The sequence below is a fragment of the Acanthochromis polyacanthus genome, chromosome 20, assembly GCF_021347895.1.
Source record: "Acanthochromis polyacanthus isolate Apoly-LR-REF ecotype Palm Island chromosome 20, KAUST_Apoly_ChrSc, whole genome shotgun sequence".
Taxonomy (NCBI): domain Eukaryota; kingdom Metazoa; phylum Chordata; class Actinopteri; family Pomacentridae; genus Acanthochromis; species Acanthochromis polyacanthus.
Window position 1 is genome coordinate 19,691,204 of NC_067132.1, and position 21,476 is coordinate 19,712,679.

The 21,476-nt window shown below is 39.6% G+C and overlaps 2 protein-coding genes across 2 annotated transcripts; both read right to left on the reverse strand.

Annotated features, from left to right (window-relative positions):
* Window positions 1–3,267: 3,267 nt before the first annotated feature.
* klhl40b (kelch-like family member 40b) lies at window positions 3,268–8,021 on the reverse strand. The gene is given in 7 exon segments (XM_022209721.2): window positions 3,268–3,939; window positions 4,687–4,836; window positions 5,690–5,875; window positions 6,007–6,114; window positions 6,237–6,397; window positions 6,801–7,381; window positions 7,384–8,021. Coding segments are annotated over 7 exon segments (1,842 nt in total). The 5' UTR covers window positions 7,928–8,021; the 3' UTR covers window positions 3,268–3,827.
* A 158-nt stretch (window positions 8,022–8,179) lies between these two features.
* On the reverse strand, window positions 8,180–20,575 carry hhatlb (hedgehog acyltransferase like, b). The gene is made up of 12 exons (XM_022209730.2): window positions 20,465–20,575; window positions 16,830–16,961; window positions 14,548–14,615; window positions 14,346–14,459; window positions 13,724–13,918; window positions 12,392–12,601; window positions 11,619–11,790; window positions 11,306–11,450; window positions 11,182–11,217; window positions 10,897–11,098; window positions 10,664–10,805; window positions 8,180–10,585 (listed from the first exon to the last, which is right to left on the reverse strand). Exons 2-12 carry the CDS (start codon window positions 16,933–16,935, stop codon window positions 10,374–10,376), a joined length of 1,602 nt encoding a protein of 533 aa, XP_022065422.1. The 5' UTR covers window positions 16,936–16,961; window positions 20,465–20,575; the 3' UTR covers window positions 8,180–10,373.
* Window positions 20,576–21,476: the final 901 nt, after the last annotated feature.

Here is a 21,476-nt window from a genome sequence, read left to right on the forward strand (position 1 = left end):
CAGTAACTGCACTCTGTTAGAAATCCTAAACTAAAGAAAGCCTCCCTTAAAAGTATATTATATTCATAGTGTGTCTCTATCATTGGAGAAGCCTATAGTATTTTGGGAACAAGAAAAAGCTAAAGATTTACTCACCAAGGTCTGTTTTTTCCCACTTTACTGTTTTGAGAAGCACTAACCCAAGAGATAATACTGAGATACTGTGGTTATAGTTTGTGTATTTGCCTTATCCATGGAGGGATTTGAATGTTTTTGTGTTCTGGATCGTGATAGTAGCTGATGGTAAAGGAGGAGGGATAGTAGTTAAAACTACTGATTTATGCACTTTGAAGAATTTGTTTGCCACACTTGCCCAGAATGGGGCCATGTATGCAGATATAAGGTGAAAATAGGTAGCAGAGATCCATACTGAACCGAAAAATCAATAACTTTAAGCATTTATGGACATTTTGAATCCAAAGGCAACAATTTTGCTTTTGAATGTACCACGCAGAGAGTGACACTCATAAATTATTAACAAAATGTACAAATTAGTGACATGTCTATGTGTTATTTGTGCTAACCCGATCTGACCTGCATTTGGCTTCCAGAATAACTTACTTGCTGTGGCGTGGCGTCCTGCACACTGACGATAGCTCGGCTGGAAAGAGTCTGCTATGTCAGACGCTAAACTCTGTGTTTCAGTCGGCCTGTTTTATACTGTCCCGCTGTTTAACAAGCACCTGTGACTCCTCTCAGAGAGTGAATGCAGTCGCTGTGCAGCCAGTTTCTGTCTGGTTTGTTCTCCGATCATTACCATTAACGAGAGAAATTAGCTTTCTGTGTTATCGGTTGGCTCCAGTTGAAGGAGCTTTAATATGTGACTGTTACATTTCACGCCACGAGAAAATGTAAAGGAAGGTGTCAGTTGCCAAATTGGAGTAATGAGAAAGATATTAATTGAAAAAGCACTTTATACTTCAGTTCAGCTGGAATGGTTTGAAGGCCGATATAGTAGATTTTGTTCAAATCAAATGTGCTGATGATGTATGTTTTTGAATAGTTCTTTGGCAAAAGATTACAGGAAATCACCAAAATGCAGTTTTTCTGACGTAAACGTGTCCTTGGCAGGTGTTTAGACAAAAGACACATCAAAAGTGTTTGTTCAGATCCTGCTGAAAAAAAATGCGTGGCAGCATTGGAATCGCATCAAAACATCTCCTTAGAAAAAGGGCTTCAAAACCAGTGTAGTATGAATATAAATCAAACCGTCTGCATCCTATCCTTAATATTAGAAGTGAATGATGCTGAGCAGGAGATCAGAGCTTTATTAAAGGTCAAAATATACCACACCCATTTGTAAGCTGTTGATAAATGCTAAAATGTAACTTAAAGGAAAAATAAATTTTATAGCCCACTTTACACACTATGTTGCATATGTAGTGAAGGACACAGTAACCAGAGAATCAGACTGTAAAGGTTTAAATTCACCCTAGAAAGCAGAATTTGTATGTTCTTTACTTGGGTTATTCAATAAGCTAGTCTTCTCTCAATCCATTAGCAAGACAAAAACCTATCTGTCACATAAAAGCAACAATTAATCGATATATATATATATATATATATATATATATATATATATATATATATATATATATATATATAAAATACGTCACAGACCGACACATATTATCCATGGCATCCCCCAAATTCTTATTTACTCTTTTTTAAATTCATATTTTGCAGTTAAATGGCAGTAAAGTTGAGATTCTAGTAACTGAGAAGGGAAATTTTGCACAGTGCACAAGAGTCCTATATTCAAGACAGACTTTAGACTGTATGTGTTTTAATTAGCCAAACTCTCCTTTACTAAGGCTAGCAGCCAAAGGCTTGTATTAGATTAGGCAAAGGTGGACCTGCCCTTGTCCTTAAACGAGGGTTTTGTCAGTGATTAAGTGGTTGCCTGGATGCCACAGTGACTGTGCATTCTGCATTGCACCCAAGACAAGTGTTTGCCACAGAGTGAAGCTTTGAGAAGCGCTTGGCTCAGAGCAGAAAGTGCTCATGGGATCACCAAGTCGGGTGTCTGCTGGGACGTGTAATTTTGGGCTTAGCTGCTAAAGTTGAAGTGTGTATCCAAAAGAATTTGATTCTGTGGCCTTCACCTTCAAGACAAGTGTTGGGAATATTGGTTTTGGAGAGAAAGTATTGTATGTAAGAATTTAAAGAAATGTGTTGGTGTTATTTTTGTTTGTTTTTAATGAGGATTTTTTTTAATCTGCCCATTTTTGGGCAAATGTATGGAGCTCCATCACTGACAAAACTGATAAGTTGTTAGTTAAATAGTTAAAGCGTAAAAAATAGGGCGATGATTACTCAATTATGAGTCTTTTTCACTTATTTATTTTTTAAAAAGGCCAAAATTTGATAATTCCAGCCCCTTCAATATGAAAATATATTGGTTCCCTTGCCCCCTTGTCTTCTATGATAGTAAACTTTTTTTTTTAATTTTACAGTTTTCTGAATTACATTGACAAATAAATAACCTATAAACTGAAGAATGAATCAACAAACTGATCATTCATTTAAATAGTTGCAGACCTAGCAAAGAAAAATGTAAAGCTTTTTACATTATTAGTAAATTCTAATCAGTTGGTTCCGATTTAGGAAAATTGGAAATGTGGTGAGGAAAATGTAAAAAAATAAAAATTAAAGAAAACTGAGGAGCAAATAAGTACTGACATACTGAAATAATCAGAAATCTTCATCTACCAACATTTCAGAGCTAAAGCAGTGTTTTTGTTTGTTTGTTTTTAACAAATCACTTAAACTGAATCTGTCACTGAAATTTATTAGTTCATGGGCTCCATGGAAACTAAACAAATTTCAAGTGTTGCTCCCTATTTTTCATGTGAAAACTTTTGGTTAGTTGTTTTGATACAGTTGGTTAACGGTGACTGTTCCCCTTTTCTGGACAAAGATATATGTGACGATAACCGTAGGCGCGGATGCCGTAGTCAACTCAAAGATGTATTATCCACACACCCTCTCCAGTGCATTTCCCATACTTACTCATACTGCAGCTGTGTTAAAGAAATCATAATGTGTACTGTTACTTGCTGATTCTCTACTTTATAATGTAAACACTATGTCTTAGTTAACTCTGGTGTACAAAGCCCATGTGTAGGCAGTAGTTGTCACGTTCAGCTATATGAAAATACTAAAAACAGTACAAGGACAGTAGTGTCTAGAGGTGCTAATAACATTAGACTGTATTTTCTGTCTTTTATTGTATTATTGACTAGTGTTTACTGTCTGTAACACAGCAGAGCGTAATGAAATCATTTCAATATTAAACAGTATAGATATATTATTGCAAATGGAGACGTGTGCTGTGTTTTGTTTTATTTCTGCTCAGAGGAAATTGTCTTATTCACTTGTGGTTTATAAATTTGCTTACATTGTGTCATGACTTTGCTGCCCTCTGTTGGGAAACACACACATTTTTCGCACTGGTCACGACTGTTTAATACTTTTATTTATTCCATACAGTGCAAAAAAAATGTCAGTGGGCTACTGATTGATCACAGTACAACAATCTCAATCAGAGGGAAATTGCAGCAACACGTATGTAAAAATGTTATTCATCAAAAACAAAGAAAACTGCCTGTGACATTAAGGCATGATCAAAATTAGAACAGCTACAGTTTTGTGTAAAAATACAAATAAACACTAGAGCACTAAACACACTGAGCTGAATCTGGATGTCTGCGACGCTGAATCTATCCTTGGACTCCTGTAAAATAATTTGGACTGCATTTAACCAAATCAGACGTCTGGAGATGGTTTCACATCTTGGTGAGACGCAGGGTGTTGAGTCGGACACCCAGAATCGTGGCCCCTGATGCGTACTGGATCTCTCTGAGGATCCCAGTCCACTTCTTCTCCGTCTCATTATACCTGAAAAAAGGCAAACATGAGACATTCGCTGATTTACACTTTAAACATGACATGGTGTTTTGTTCATTTGCTGTTTTTGGCTGAATTAAAGGCATTAGAGGAGATTTAATTTCCTACGACTTTGAACGTAGCATGCGCATGCGCACATACAACCTCTCCCTCACCCCCCTCTAACCTCCCCCCTCTTAACATTTACGAAGAAACGCCCCCCTCCAGAAACTTGCGTAGCACTCTTGAAGTTGTCTTTTACGGCTGGGTCCCCCTGGATCTTTATCTGCCATTGTGTAAAAAAAGATGAGCAAAACAAGTCGCCAGCTATCTACGAAGCTATACCAAAGCAACACATACAGAAACACGTAAGTCCAAGGCATACGTAATCTACGTAACTAGGCCTGAGCCGGAAGATTTTTGATTGACAGGAAAGGGAGCAAAGCAAACGCCTCGGTCCGAGCGCATTGATTGGCTGATGTTTTTCAGGTCCTGCCATGTCCACAGTTATTTATTTATTTTTTTATTCTTTTAGAAACCATACATACAAGTCCACTAAAGGTCAGTATATTCATTTATGTGAATCAGACAAATTAAACAAAAAAAAACATCCTCCATAATGCCTTTAATGCCAATGTCAAACCTTGCAAAGACAGTTTTTGAGAAAATATTTAAGCAACTCCACTTGACAAATTGCTTTTGTGATGTTCAATGCAAAAATACTGAACTGATAGAAGTACGTCTGTTATCATGATCTACCTCCAGATGTCGTTCATCTCTTTGGGAACCATCTCATCGCTGTCCTCTAAAGGCATCATGGCAAAACCTCCTACAGCGTAGAGCAAACCAGCCACAGACACCAGGTTCAGAGAGCTACGCTCCTGAGGAAACGGCACAAAGTCTGACCACCTGCAACATGAAAACATTCAGAAAGAGGTTTAGTTTGGTAAAATGCAGTTCACTTAAAGAAGTTTGGTTGGAATATTTTTAGGGGTCCTCATACAGACTCAGCCCTGTAAGTAAGTAAGGTTAGCCCAGCAGCTTTAAAATTTCCTTTCAAAGGTCGCATATGCTATCCCTTCACAACAATTTAATTTAAGTCTCACATGTCCCTAGAATGTGTATTTCAAGTTTCAGCTCACAGTACAGCACAGATTATTAATTTTACCATGTTTATAACTCTGTGATTTTAGCTCTGTTTCATGCTGTTTGTCTACAGTCCAATCCTGCTGCTGCTGATGACATCTCTTTCAGGAAGAGAGCTGCAGCCACACTTTTCTGTGTCTTTCCTCTGTTTAGTGAGCAGCAGAGGAAGAGGAGGAGCCGACAAGGGGCGTGGCCTAACCTGTTGCGACATCACTACAGGCTGCAAAACTAAGTGGCTCATTCAGAGATTTAAATTTTGATTGCAGAAGAGAGAAAAGAAACGAGTAGATGTTTTTCTAACCAATATCTGTGGGTCTCTAAACAAAGTAGTGAAAAGTATGAAAAAAAAGTGAAAAATTGGATTTTGCATCATGTGGCCCATTTTAATGTTCATTTGAGTAAAGATCTAGGACACCCACTTTCCCATCATTTCCCAATTGTCCATCTTTATCAACTATACACAAAGATATATTGATTCTATAATGTGTATAATATTATGTCTCTCCTTATCCTTGAACATGCAGAATAGAAAATACTACCAAAGCAAAGCATGAGGTGACATATGTGTCTTTGCATATGCTTTGGTTGCTTTATTCAGTAAATATGAGGAACTTACTTGTTAGTAGCGATGTCGTACACCTCTATAGTGTCTGTCAGGCCTTCGTCAGTCACTCCTGCTGCCACATAGATTTTGTCCTTATGAATAGTGGCTCCACATAGTGAGCGTGCAGTCTTCATGGGAGCCAGCTCCTTCCATTCAAACCTCCTGGCGTCGTATGCACACATCTTCTTTAGACAGTTCCTTTTAACGAGAGTGACGAAGAACATAGTAGCACCCATGGTTAGTCATTCATCTTTGTTCAGAATAAATGAATTCATGGATCCAGTCCTTACACTTGTCACATGCATGTTTTGCTTGCAGTGTTTACTCACTTGTTTTCTCCCTTTCCACCAATCACATACACAACATCCTTGTGAGATAATGTCGCATGTCCATAAACTTGGTAAGGAATTGGGTCAGATTCACCCCATTTAAATGATCTGCAAATGAGAAACCACAAGTAAAAAGTTAATTAATCATGCTTTCATCTTTGGTCGTTAACTTCATTACACTTTCATTCTCATTTCTTAAATTTCATACGTGAACTCAGCCTTTTACTCACTGTCTGTCATAGACCAAAACTGAATCCAGAATTTGCTCCTGCTCCTTCAGCTCCTTCCCTCCCACCACAAAGATGGAGTTCTCGGCCTCGGCAAGTCCAAACAAGAAGCGTGGAGACGGGAGGGGAGGCATCCCGAGCCAGTCAGCACTGACTGGGTCATACTGAGGTCACAGGGGTCAAACATTTGTGAATGGGTTGACTGTTTACACCACCTCAAGTCTACTGTAGTAATACTGCCTGTGCAAACACATCATATTCTCAGGTTACATCCATTTAACATCTGTTTTATTTTCTCTAAAGGAGGCTAAAGTTTGACAAAGTGATCTTATCACATGTATATTTTGTAAAAATGTATATTCTTTTCTCAGTTTGCTTCAACTACAGTCTCATTTCTATGGCTGCAACATCCAATCAAATGGAAATATTTGAGTTATTTTGGGCATTATTTTGAACAGATTATTTTCAAAATATCTAAGAATTGAACTCAGATCTACCTTTAGTTTCTATTATTGTGATTTTTGTCATCTTTTCTTCTTTGAAAACTTCATCTAACACCTCTCATACCTGCAGGAAGTAGGAGCACAGTGGATCGTCCTTGTTGTGTTCGTCAAAGAATAATCCTCCAGCCACAAAGACCTGGTTCTCCTTGGTGACCAGGCTGGTGTGGTTCTTGGGAATCTGCGTGGAGAGCGACGCTACAAAACAGTCATTCCCTGCTGGGTCGTAGGCCACAGCACCTGCATCATTCACCATCAGAATCAAGTCCCTGCCAAACATCCCAAATCTCAAGTTATCATTCAGGATGCTTGGGAGAAGACCCTCTTCTTCCTCCCTGTCTTCACTCTCTCCATCTTTTGTTGCTCCACCATCCTCCTTCTTGCTTTTGCTTTTTGGAACCTCGGGCAGTTTCCCTGCGTGAGCATCCTTCACCAGCTGCAGTTTCTGTTGCAGCTCAGGATTCGATGAGATGAATTTGTGTTTCCCAACTTTCTCCCTCAGATAATCCTCGGTGACGAGACGCAAACGAACGCAGTCCAGCAAACCTGGCAGTTCCTTCTCTCTGTTCTCTGCGTCCTGGGATACCCAGTTCATCAAAGCCTCAAACACCGACTCCTCCGTCTCTACATTCAGATTGTCATTCGTTAAATGGCTGCCAGCTCACTGGGGAGCAGCTGGAGGAAGTCTTCGTCTCTGGAGATGAGCTGAAAGCGCTCGCAGGCATAGTTTCGGGCAGAGACGGCCAACCTGGGACAGTCCAGCATCAAACCCAGCCTGAAGATAGCCAGACAGTTGCTGAGGCTCAAGCGCTTTTGTAAGAAAGACACACAAACGGTGAAAATTGACGGGATCTGGTACATGTTAGCCACAGCAAAGATGTCCTGGACGTTCTGCTCTGTCACTTTGATCTTGGAGGTGTACAGGTACTTCAGGATCAGCCCCATGACACCAGGCTCCACATCCTCCAGGACAATCTCTTTCTTTTTGCTCTCCTCCAAGTCGGACAGAAAGATGGAGCGGAAGTACGAGCTGCAGGCACACAGCACCAACCGGTGGCAGGGAAACTCCTTGTCTTTGATCTTCAGCACACAGTCGACCAGCTTGTCGTTCTCCAGCAGGTCGTACAGGCCGTCCTGGAGCAGAGTCTGCTGGTATATCCGGGGCTCGTCCATGGGATTTATAGGCAGAGCCATCGTTCCTGGCAGGGAAAGTTTTAAGAGCCTTTCAGGGGCTGCAAATCAAACAAAAGTGGATCCTCTTTATAGCGGAGTACTTCTAGTTTCTAGCCTGGAAAGAGGATTTAGGAGCGCAGTGAGTTTCCACACCAGCTGAATCCCGAGACGGCCCACTTCCTCAGCTGTCCTGACCCTTCAACTGAGCTCCAACTGGAAGGTTATTTATAGACCAGGCGCTCAGTGGGGAGCTATGAGCTTTATTCTGGAACATGAAATGCAATATCTGTGCTTCTGTCCCCCTTTTCCCACCTCCAACCCCACCTCTACCCACTCCCCAGGAAAATCCGCCCCCACTCAGATAGCTGACACATTGCATTGCCTCATGGGAAATATGCCCACCATGACTCATGGGGGCTGTGGACTGGACGGTTTAGCAGGCCTCTGTCACAGAGACATCTTACCAATGTGACAAATTTATAATTTTACTGTATTAGCACATGTATATGATATTTATACTGGATTTAAACAGCCATCTTCTAAAATGACAAATTGACACAGTCATTTTTTAAATGATTATCAAGATACTACTTGTTTCCTAAGTGAATTATTTTTAATTTCTTAAAGAAGGGATGTTAAGGAAAAGAAGTTCTCTGGCTTTGACAATGTACTGATGTCAAGAAATTATGTTTCAAATGAGGAATTGTAAAATATTTTTCATTGCAAGTTAGGATCTAACTTTAACACCAAAGGTCAGAATTAAAGGGACATTGCAGGAAGTTTGTGGGCACAGCTAGCTTGGAAAAACTTTCAGTATGTCAGGGGGAAATAGCAATGACTGCTCAACTTCTAAACCTGGCTTGTAACCTTTTTGTAGGATGAGCTGTTACTTTTTGTCAGTGCTGGATTTAGCTCCTGACTTATTTATGTAGGAGCAAAACAGAATAGCTTAAATGTGAGATGAGTAACAATGGAATAAGTAGGTAAATTTAGCTTTTGCTAAAGCTCCCTGTTAGCTTTAACTTAGTTGGTGGGGTTTCAAGCTCACTTTTGTGGTTTTATATGATAAAAAAACAAATGTGAAATCGAGCTCTCGCGTGATTTCGGAACGAGATTTGCTTTCTAGCGTCCTGAGATTTGGATACAGACCACAACAAAGAGCCATCGCCAGGTAATGTGGAGGTTTTTGTTCACTTCTCATCTCTAGTGTGTTGTGGGACACTCATTGAGACTATCTGAGCCGGTCAGTGTGGGGAAAAAGCACGTTAGGGCGGACTTTGACGCGGGGGGCCAGCTGCCCCATACTTTTCGCTAGCTGAGCTGCTAGCTGAGCTGCTAAGCTACCTGCCTGACTAAATACTGGAGGTATGTCGAAAATTCATTTCTCCATCACTCACATGTATGAAATGACATATGAAAACAGACCTCGGGTTGAAAAAAAACGAAGTTCCCCTTTAAATTGCACCAGAATGTAGGAAATAGGCTCAGTAATTTTCAAAATTTTCTAGGAGGACCCCCAGACACTCTGACAGCACAAACCAAATCTCAGGCTAAGGTCTGGTCACAAGTTGGCAGCCCTGCTACACTAATGCTGTGTATTTCCTAAAATGTCTAAGAGAGATAACAGTTTGATTGATTTGATAATTTAATGGTGTCAAGAAAATAATTTCCTCAATTTTCTTTTTCTCTCCCCTGCTCTGTTAAAAAAAAAAAAAAGCAAAAATCCATTCCAAAAAAAAAAAAAAAACAATATTCCCCTGTAATGGCTGAAGTGTTTTGTTAAACCAAAACACGACTAAAACTAAATAGGTCTCTAAATTGCTTTGAAGACACACTAGCCACATGAATGGATCACAAAAAAAGGGAATCTCTTCTCTTTATTATCCTTAAGTGCTTTTGTATTCTTTATTCAGGCTGAGGCAGCGACCACATGTGACAGTAGCTCTTCATCTAGACAGATTTCAAAGTGTTTCCAGCAGAAATGCACCAAGCTAGATTTCAGGAGCAAACTAAGAGTAAAGTACAACAACTCATGTAATGTAAAAAGTTGCAAAAAGTTGCTTATTCAAAGTCAAACAGCTCCATCATAAAGTTCAAGATCTCTCTACTTATGACACAAGACATGATGCTTTGAACAAATCTTTGCAGTTTATTTCTAGCGTAATAGTAAAGATCAGATATCAGGAAATCACAGTCCCTACAGTGTTTTCTTGTTAGCTGTTTTCATTGGCTCCTGGACAATATACAGGTGTACTGTACATTATATTACATTACATATTAGTGAATGCTTTTCATTAAAGTATAAACTCTCCTTTAGGTAAAAATACTGTTAAATGATGTAAACTTTATTTACAGTAAATGCTGTTTTCTACATCCATTCAAAGTGTTATAAAATCTAGACAGGCGATAATACTGGAAGCATCTGGACAGCCGTCACTACTAGGCCGTTACATTCTCCTTTAATTATCTACTCTGCTTTCTCCTTGCTCGGATCTGCAACTGGCTGTGGGGCAGCGGGTGCAGCTGCAGGGGCAGTAGGGCTGGGGGCAGCGTTTGGAGGGGGAGGAGGAGGAAGTGGATCAGGATCATCAATGAGAGCCTGTCTCCTCTCTCGCTCCTTGATCACTTGAATCAGGCAGTAGGTCACAAACATGACGATGATGGTGGTTATAGGGAAGCCTGGGAAGGTAAAATATTGTTAACGGAGCAGTTAAATTAAACTTTGTTCAATGTAATAAAAGAAAAAACTAGAATGACCTTTGAGAAGCAGTCGTTTGGTGACCAACTTGGCGAAGTCCAAACTGTTCAAGGCCAGAACGTTGTACAGCACAATGCTCCAGAAGTTGAAACTGTTGAAGACGGCTCGGATGCGGCGGGACATTGCTTCAGACATTGCCATCTGTAAATAAAACACAATGAATACACACTACAATATGCACTTTACATCTAAATCCTTGCTTGAAATGTGAAGCCAGTCTACTCTAACAAACCTCAAATGAGGTAAATGGCTCCATGGTGAAGAATTTGGCTGTCCAGAGCTCAAAGTTGAGGCCAAAACAGTTAAAGAAAGCCCAGATCAGGACCACCTGACAGGGTCCCAACCACAGGATGGTGACGCCGAAGGTGCACAGTGTCGCGATCAGCTCCTCCACCACGTCATCATGCTTTCCACCCAGATAATCATAAATGTACCTGCAGAGAAAGACCACATTAGAACCTCAACATCTGACATGACTGATAAGATTTGAATGGATTTGTTATTCTGAGATACTCACTTGCAGAGCCAATCGTTGATCCCTCTGTCAAAATGCCTGCAAAAAAACCCAAAAAACACAAGGTTAAGCAGCAGTTATGCCACATATGGTATTCCTATAAATGTGACCAAGTTAACTGACTCACGTTTCAGCGAACACGTAGAGCATCGTGATGCATTTCGGTGGTTTGGGCGGGTCCAGGTGATCCAGTCTGGACACTGTGTTGATGACTCCGAACATGACAGCCGCTTTGACCCAGTCGTACACCAAGTTAAAGTAGGCCAGGCCCACTGGAAACAGCGAAATTGCATTAGTTCTGCCATTTCACATTCATTCCAATTCATTAAAACTGCAATAAAAATGGTCCCTTGACACTTAATGGATCCCTGCAGGAAATATGACCATTTTTTTCCCGTGCTAAAATATTATAACAGGAATTAGAGGGAGGTGGTTCAAACCTAGAGCCCAGTCTGAGAGGTGCTTCAGCAGCTTCATGTCAGCAGGGATGGTGAGGATGTACATGAAGTGAAAGAGGACGTCTATGACAATGATGACTCCCAGGTTGATTCCTCCCTGCAGGCTGATGTTCCACATCTCCCGCTCTTTTCTGGTCAGGTCAGACCTGTTGGCCTGCAGAGGGCAGCAGACACATGTCACAACTAGCAGGCTCACCAGTGACCCTCACCAGAACAAGAGTATACTGTGTAAAAGCAGACTGGTTTTGTTGTTGACAGATAAATAAATGCATGTAATCAGATTCTGACTACAGAATGTGCTCTTGAACTGTATTTTTTCACTGATTTATTCTCATGTTTTTAAAATAATTTTCCTCATGAAAAGTAATGGAAGGAAACCAACAGTTAGTAGCACATCCAGAAGTCATTTTCACAGACTATGATATGACTTGAGGCACAAAAATCCCCAGCAGTGATCGATTAGCATGACAGGAAAGCTGAAAACAATACTGCACTAAATTTATTGCCTTTATTTAACTCCTCCTGTGGAACTACTGTATAAATTTGGAGAAAATATCCTTTAGTTGCCAAGGTAACCATGTATAAAGCAGATATTATTTGCTTTTAAGGTGTAAATAAACACCTTATTAATTTACACCTTAAATAAATAAGGTGTTCCTTTTCAGAAAATGCAATAACGTCTGGTGCAAAAAGCTTCACTAATACCTGCACTGCTGGATGACCGGGATTCATTCGAAGAGTCTAGTTAAACTTACTTGAACATAAAATTTATCGAAGGTCATGATGGGCCCAAAGTAGAAGAAAGGGAGGTAGAAGTTGTACTTGAGCAGCTCCAGGATGCTGTAGTTCCCGTCTTTCCTTTCACAGTTCTCCAGAGCGAAACTCATGCAGCGCATGATCGTAAAACCACAACCTCCATAGAAGAGAACATGACGCAGCTCAAAGTCTCCTTCAACAAAACCTGCCTGTATGGACAGGAAAACCGTGATGATGTTAAGTTGGGGGACATTTGGGCACAATACACTGGAAAAATGCTCCTCTCAAAACAAGATAAAAAAATAATAATAATAAAAAAAAACCTTATTTCAAGAATTTTTTTTTCCATGAAATAAGTGAAAAATCTGCCAATAGAACAAATGAAAATGTCCTGGTAAGATTTCTTGAAATAAGATATGATATTTAGAACATTAAGATTTTAAAATTAGCAGGGAAAAGTTATTTTAAGCTAGATTTTACCAGATTGTCAAACTTAGGTGTCTAAAAATAAGCCAGATGTTAAAAAATAATAGTAAACAAATAATAGTTTTCCACTCAAAAATAGATTTTTGCTTTCATGTAACCTCCTAATTTGAGATGTATTATTCCTCCTGTTGTCTTCACTTATGGGCAACAAAAATATTGTTTCCTTGTCTGAATAAAAAGTCCCCTCCCCCCTCCAAAAAAATTTCCCAAATTTCTGAAAATTTGCAAAACATTCAGGAATAAAATTCCAATAATTCCTTAAAAGTTTCCCTTAAAAATTTTATTAAAAAAAAAATCTGGTAAGAAAATTCTTGTAAATATTTTTCAAAAAATGAGTAAAAATCTTCCGAAAAAATCCTAAAAATATCTAAAGTGATCACATATATATATCAGTAAAACTTCTATTTTTTTAAGAACATTTTTACCATTTCTTTTTTTCTACCAAAAAATGTTCAAAGATTTTCCAAAAATGATGAAAATGTGGTCATCAGAAGATTCACTGTGAAAATACATTTTTTTTCCACATTTTCAAACTTTAAAACAGGTCAATTTTGACCCACAGGAAGACATGAGGGTTAAACTCATTTTGAATTTTCTTGTAAAATTAAACTCAGAACAAGATAATTACAAGCTTGTTTGACTTAACAACATATTTAAGATGCATTGTCTTAAAACAAGTCCCTCCATCTTGCTGAAATGTCACTTGTTAAGTGAATTTATCTTCAATCAAGTGGGATGAGACATTTTGACTAAATATAAGACAAACAGACTTGGTAAGATTTTGAGTTTTTGCAGTGTGCTCCTCTTACTTTCAGGAAACAGTTCTGCGAGTGTCAGCAGTTTACCTGCCAGGACACGAAGGGTTCACACTTGAACGTAGCGAGTGTGCAGAGACCAGTGATGAAGCAAAGCCAGCGGATTTTCACCAAGGAGATGCTGTAGAGCAGGATGCAGTGGGATAAGATGAGGGTGACGTAAGTCCAGCCCATACTGGTCCACACAGCCAGCAGACCGTACACCATGTACACCAAGGACCTGTACTGTGGGGGAGAAGAACAGTGTCAAGACAGGACCGTACCTGCTGGATCTCCAGGAAATCACACAGCAAAGCCATTCTTTAGAATCTGTACAACAAAACAAGTGTTCATACTTCCTCTAAAAGTCCCTCCAGTGATGAGGCCTGTGTCTATCCACCTGCTGCCATTCATCAACTGCTGCTTAGCTAATGATATAAAAAGCCACTGTGCAACGTTGTAAAAATAAACTGCAACAAAAGAGGATTTCAAAAGTCATTCCATCCCAGACAGCCTGATTGTTTCCTCCACCTCCTTTCAAAGTGGCTCAGTGTTTTGCTTGGATCATTAACTCTAGCAGTCGATACTGGATCAGCCCTTCACTTCCTGCACCTCATCGCTCTTCCTACAGCAACTCAATGAAAACAATCCATCTCTCGGTCAGTAGAAGCACCTGTGGAGCCAGCATGGAGCAGATCTTGGCGAACAGCACATGACCGGAGAGAGCGAAGAGGATGTGGTCTCTGTAGGTGGAGAACCACATCATCCACTCAAAATCAGCCGTGTCCTGCAGATCAGAGAGCAAAATGTGAGAATTATGAGACGTTTCTTGCGATAATAACAATTGCGCTGATTAACTATAAACTCTTTCTCACCATTTTCCTTCCAAAGTAGTACCATCCTGGCTTCACGCTGGTTTTGAACGTCTTTCTGTTTGCATTGGCTGAAAACAGCAGCAGCAGAAGAAAAAAAGCAACACTATAATAGTCCAATAAGGTGATCAATGTAACCAATTACAGGCTTCTCAAGCAAATAATTAGGCACAACGATCAGCATGTTTTGTATCAGCATATTTTTTTTGCTTGTCCTTGAACGCAAATGTGAAGCTTTTGTTGCAGTGAAATAAATGCAGACTATTTTCTTCTTGTGCTCTGTGATATTAATACCGACACCTGATCTCCTCGGCGTGGTCCACATAGCTGCAACTCTTCACCCTCACACAGTGACACTGTCCCTATATGTATACCGCACATTGTGTTGTCTGTTTGGGCTGCAGGAGGCCCAAGATACCGTACGAGACCTTATGTTTCAGCTTGAGGATCCCAGATTCAGGAGAACCTGATGCACCGATTTATTTGAGATGCAGACTTCAGGAAGATGGTGTTAAATCATTCTTCTAGTTCAGATTTCACGGTGACCAACGACTTCATTAGCATGTCTGCTGATTCCAGCTCATGATGTGCAGAATATATAAAGACCTATACAGTGTATTTCAGAAAACTAATCAGCAAATATGGTGACAATTGAGTTAAAACTTCAATAGTATTTAAGTTTGGAATATTTGCTGGCTATGGTTTCTCAAATGTGAGGATTTCATGTTTTTTGGCATGACTGCAGCTCTTAGTAATGCTGTTTGTCCGTGCTGACATGTGGCAAAGGCGAGGCAGAAAGTTCAACTGTAGTGCAGACAGCTGATGTGAATCTATCAGCTGATTGTTAAACAGCAGCAGGTGGTGGTGGTTTTCATCTTGTTCTAGATTTTAGTGCTGGCTAAGAAAATGTTTCCATCTTGATTCAGCCACAATAGCCCACATGAAACATATACTCTCTCTATAACAGTTTCTAGGTGTTTTTTTTTTTTTTTTTTTTTGCTCACTTTGGACTCATTTTTCACCGCAAAATAAAGTTCTGCACCTCTACGGAAACTGCACAACCATGGCTAGAAGGAGAGAGAACTATAGGAAAGGTAAAATGCTTTAAATCATTTCAAAAGAAAGAAATACAAGTTGAATTTCTTTAACTGTTTATATTCCAAAAACTTAACAAAAAAGTGCAGGGAGTAAACACATACAACATTTCTCAATAAGTTTCCAGTGCCGTTACCAATGCTAGGGAGGGAAAAAATGGGAACCCCACATCCTAAAGATATTTTCCTACTTACCCTTTTTTATTTGCTTCCTTACTTGTCTATCTGCTCTGTGTAATCACAGCCTGCAGTTCAGCCCAGTATAGCTGAAGAGCCCCTGAATTTTTTCACAGCTGAGTCATTGATGGCTTTTCGGGTGTGATGAAATGCAGTTTTGTTTTAAGAATCTGGTTAATCAAAATAATGCATTTTTGGAATGTAGAAAAAATTTGATTCAATGAAATATCGTCAAATTCCACTTTATGTTTAGATTTGGTTAATTTTACTATTGGAATCCTAAGTCACACATGACATGTTCAATGACCTCTGGACACTTGAAACCTAACTATTCTGTTTTACCGTTTCTAGCTGGTTAATGATCAGACCTGGGAGGATTTTGGAAATGATAAAAAGTCTTTCAAACCTACTTTCACGTCTTGGCGTTCAGAAGGTTAATCTGCAAATTGTATGGAAAGTGCACCTTGCTTGTAGACATGGGGAATGTGCTGGTCAAAGTTTTGGAAAGTACTCGAAACTAAATTTCCTCCAAACATCAACCGAAGCAGCGGACTGTTTTCCCCCAGTAACTGAAAGCATTCATGCACATGTTCAGGATTTTAAAATCTTTGCATTTCACATCTTAAGGGACGCACAGAATAACTGTTGATATAAAATTATTGTGGGAATAAATATGCATTTCAAATAAAGCTGGTACAGGTTTGACACCTGAATATCAACAATTTAAGCATTTTTTAAGCAAAGGAAACTTTTAGCTTCTTGTTTTGGTGCTTATTTTTTGTCATACAAATACAAAGACAGAATATCAGCAGAAGTCACCTTGTGCTAATTCTAACTTTGTAACATGATATAATCAGATTTTAGATACTGGCATTGAGCCTAAAAAAATCCAGTAGGCGGAATATTGAACTCTAAGAATAAACAAATAGCCTGAGTGGTTTTCAACACAAGTGATCAGACTTTTTGGAACACTTTCCTATGTGTGTGTGTGTGTGTGTGCTTCCTCATACTCACAACTGGACACCTCAAAGATCCAGCTGGCGGCCCAGAACATGGCGAGACACAGCACAGTGTTGTAGAAATAGATCTCATACTTGGGGAGAGCAGCTTTGATCCCCATGATGAAGACAAGAGCTCTGGAGGCTCCTGAACACAAACCACAATGGGAGAAATCAACACTTTATCTGTCCAACTAAACCAGGTTTTACACATGGCGTCACAGAATTTCCTCATCATGTCTACAAAATAAGAAACATCCTGATGATTCACTCTGATCACATCTTATTCTGATCCTTTACATCCCACTCACTTCTGTTTGACAGCAGGAAAAAGGACACACTATGGCAATCAGCCAAAGTACAGTCCTGAAGCAGCAGCTGTGAACTTAAAAATAAAAAGTGCTACAATGGTCAGGTCAGTGTTTAGAACAGAGACACGTATTCTGTTGTTTTCTACAGTGTAACTAAAACAGACGTCTGAACTCATCAGTCATTCTTAGTTTAGGTAACTGTCATGTTTGAACTTCTGCACTTCTGCTGGGACACATTAAGAGAGGTGGAAAGCAATGACAGACATTTGCTCCCTGTGATTTAACTGCAGCACTTGAGAAATGTTCCTTCTAATGACACTTTACTCCACAAAATTTCAGGACATTTAGCATTTTCACTGCACATTACAGTAGAGTAACTCGTGCTATACTACCTCATGGCTCTAGTCTGCTAATTTTACTGATTATGCCAACTTCAGCTGAGGTTACAAATTGTGAGTTTACAACTTGAAGCCATTTGACCTCATAACAAGACATTTTCACATCTTTTGCTTAAATAAAAGCAGCAGATAACAATTAGTGCACCTAAGTGGAAATGTACTTCACTCATTCTGCAGAAGGATCTCTGTGAAAGTAGTATTAGATCATATGTGAATGCTAATCACTTCCTATGCTGCGGTTTCATTTAATCTATAGAACAATGTCACAGTATGTAAAAGCATCACTGACACTGTGCTTAAAAAAAAGTAACTGAAATAGACCTGAGTGAAGCAGAAAGTGAAATATTTTCATCCTTTGTCTCTAAAACAAATAAGAAAACTGAAGTACTAAAACAGGTGTCTGGATAAAGGCTGAGTTTTTGAACTTTTTACCCAATATTTTATAGTAAGTGGGTCATCGATTCAGTAATAAAATGTCTGACAAGGAACCATTCTAAGTGTGTATTTATTTTTGATATTAAAGAATATGTTACTGCCAAAGCTTGTTTCACTTTAAGTACCTACACGATAGGAGCAGTATAATCCTACAATAAGAGCAAATTTTACTTTAATATAGATATTAACAATAAAATCTATCAGACCTTCTTAAGTTCTAAACAAACATTGTACTGATTTTATCCTATTATTTGGTTTTCATGGTGTAGCTGTTGAAAGTGCAGCTCATTTTAGCTACTTTATATACTGTTGGGCAGGTTATGTCTCATCACTGGGATCCTCTTTGATGCAATGAAGGAATCTGCAAAATAATTTGATTTATCTACACCGTAAACACATTAATCAGCCACAACATTAGAACCACCTGCCTAATTTCATGGAGGTCACCACCAGAACAGTTCTGACCGATCGAGGCCTGGAATCCACACAGCTCTGAATGCATTTTGTCTGTTTAGGCACCAATATGTTAGCAGCAGGTCCTTTAAGTCCTGGAAGTTTCAATGTGGAGACTCCTTAGAGTGGACTTGTTTTTCTGGCACATCCCACACATGCTTGATCACACTGATCTCTGGTGAATTTAGTTTCAAAATAAACACCTTTAACTCCTCAAACCACACCTAAGCGATGTTTGCGGTGTGGTGTGGTGCGTTATTATGCAGAAAGAGGCCTCAGTGTGACCTTAAAGGGGTGAACACCGATCTGCAGCAATGTTTGGGTAGGTGGTACATGTACAGAGGACATCCACATTAATGCCATGACCCAGGGTTTGGTAGAACATTGTCCAGAGCTTCACACTTCATCTGCAAGGTTGCCTTCTTCCCACAGTGTAATTTGAAGGCATCTCTTTCCCAGGTACCGTTGCTCCATGGTCCAACTGTGATGTTTATACACCCACTGCAGGTGCTTTAGGTGGTGGACAGGAGTCAGGATGGGCAATCTGACTCTGTATCACTCTGCCATCTTTCTATCACAGCGAGCATTGAATTTGTTCATCAGTTTTTCTTCCTTGCATCACTTCTGGTAGATACTAAGCATTGCATACTGGGAACACCTCATACTGTCTGTTGTTTTGGAGAGTTAGACAGCGAGCCATCACAGTAGCTCAGATCCTTATCGTCACACTGCCCCCTTTTATTGCTTCCAGAACATCAACTTCAATAACTGACTGTTCATTTGGAACATGTAATATTATTGTATCATGTATTAAGTATGCTACAGGTGAAAAGTTTGGAAAGAAAATGAAATTTGTACAAAAAAGATCTTAGTTTCATTGGTATACTGTACAACAAAGTAAACATGTTTATTAGAAAGAGTCACTCATCAGAATAGATTTTTACTATAATTATCTGGTATTTGTAGCTGTACTTTTGTTTCTTTACTCAGCTGTTTCTTTCCAGCCATTTCTGTCGTAGTTATAGAGATATGGACAGAGTTGATATTTTGGGTGATTTTTGTCTGCAAACTCTCAAAAGCCAAAGAGCTAAAATGAATAATGCAAACTGTGATTTGTCTTTTATTTTTGCACTGAAGTTGTGACTCTTGCAAATCTTCTCGCCCTTCTTTTCTTTTGTTAACATTTATTCAGCAATTGTCTGGTAGCGTTACGTATACCTAAAGGTAAACTGAGGAAAATGGTGCATATCAATGAAAGCAAAGTCTGATCATGGAGTACAAACATCCCAAAATTAATGGAATTCGTGCTGTTTTTTTATTAAAATTTTCATCTTTTTAAGAAAGACATTGTGAACAGAAACTTATAGCTGCTTCTAAATGCCTGGCCTGTAATGGAAGTGATAATTTAACGTTAATCACTTCCTCTGCTGCTGTTTAGTTTAATCTATAGCAGAATTGCCCCACCCCTTCACAGGTGCCATTGCTAATCTGTGTTATTCGCCTCACCTGTCAGCGGTTTTAATGTTGTGGATGGTTGCTGTAGCTATTTTCCACCACTGACCACACTTGGGTGAAGGATTTATACCCTACACTTTTGCCAAATACTGTCGTCTGTTCAGTGGCTGCTTGGATTAATTTCGTGGCGTTTTCTAGACTGCTGCTGAACAATGCGTAATTTTGAATCGTTTAGGAATTTTATCTGTCTGCCGTGTTCGACACATTTCTCACTTAATAGTAACAGAACAGGCAGACTGATTAGAATTAACACAAGTAACGGTTTCAACAAAGTGCAGCTGCCTGCTATTTTCAACCAAACAACTTCTTTCCAGGGAATTTACGCACCAACTTTTACGCATGCAGGACGCAGGAAAACGAAATATTCTGCTCCGTAATAAAGACATTAAACTTAACCAACAGCTTTCCGCGCTGACCGAAATAAATAGTTTGCTGTGTTAATAGCTCTCCCCTTTTTTCTATTCGCATTGTCTGCTGGTTAAATGCCACCCGGTCATGCACTTCAGCTCGTCCTCCGCAGCACCTGTTGTGATACTGACCTTGAACGCAGCAGTTGGGAGCCCGAAGAAGTTGTTCAACAAACCTTTTCTATTTGTTCAAAGCGGAGGGGACACGCGGATTAAAATGTCACATTGAACGGACAAAAGCATGGAAGTAAACGTTTGCATGTGCTGAGCCTCCACAGAGCGGAGCAGGCCGGACTCCCTGAGAAGGAGCTGCCACCGGCTAAAGGTGACATCAAGTATTTATACTTTGGCCGCTGACACAGAGGGGGGCGGGACAGGAGGGCTGCTAAATCACTATAATAGACTGTAAGCTGCACAATATTAGGAGTCTATTATGGTCTCTGCTCACTTGCTTCCATAAATGATGCATCATAAAGTAAATCTGCTGGAGATAAATCCCTCTACTGCAGCCATCTGTCTGTTTAATGCAGAAGCTAAATGCTTAACAGTGTGAAACTGTCATCATATGGAAATAAAGCCCTTTGCAGTAACAATTCTTATGCTCTCTTAGAATTTCTGTAACTCTTTTTTTATTTACAATTTCCAACTCAAAGCTCTTTTGTCTCTTCTCTCTCCATGCTATTTTCCATATTCTGGGTTGCCAGATCTGTTTTGGGAAGGTCTAAGCCTGTTGCAATTTTGAGCCCGAGCCAAATCTCCATGTCTCAAATTCTACAATGAACTGTACGCTGTGACACAACACGCAGTGCCAACTAGTGACAGATTCACAAAATACAATACAGTGAAGTTCAGTGGTGTCATTGCAGCTGCTAAAACAACCCTGAGACTGTAGGAGACAAGAAAAGGGCCGTACAGTATGTGGTTTGTTTGAAAAGTTCAACCAAAGGTAACAGTATAACTAAAATGTATGAAACACAAATCCTTACAGGGCTGTATGTTTTTCCTGCTGTCACAGTATACATGTCAACTGGGAGGTGTTAAGGAGAGTTGCTCAGGTGACACTGTTGCAGGTAGGAGGCCTGTGGGGACTGGATTAACCCTACAGCATGTTTTTTTCAGTCCATGTGAATCTTCAGATGCAGCT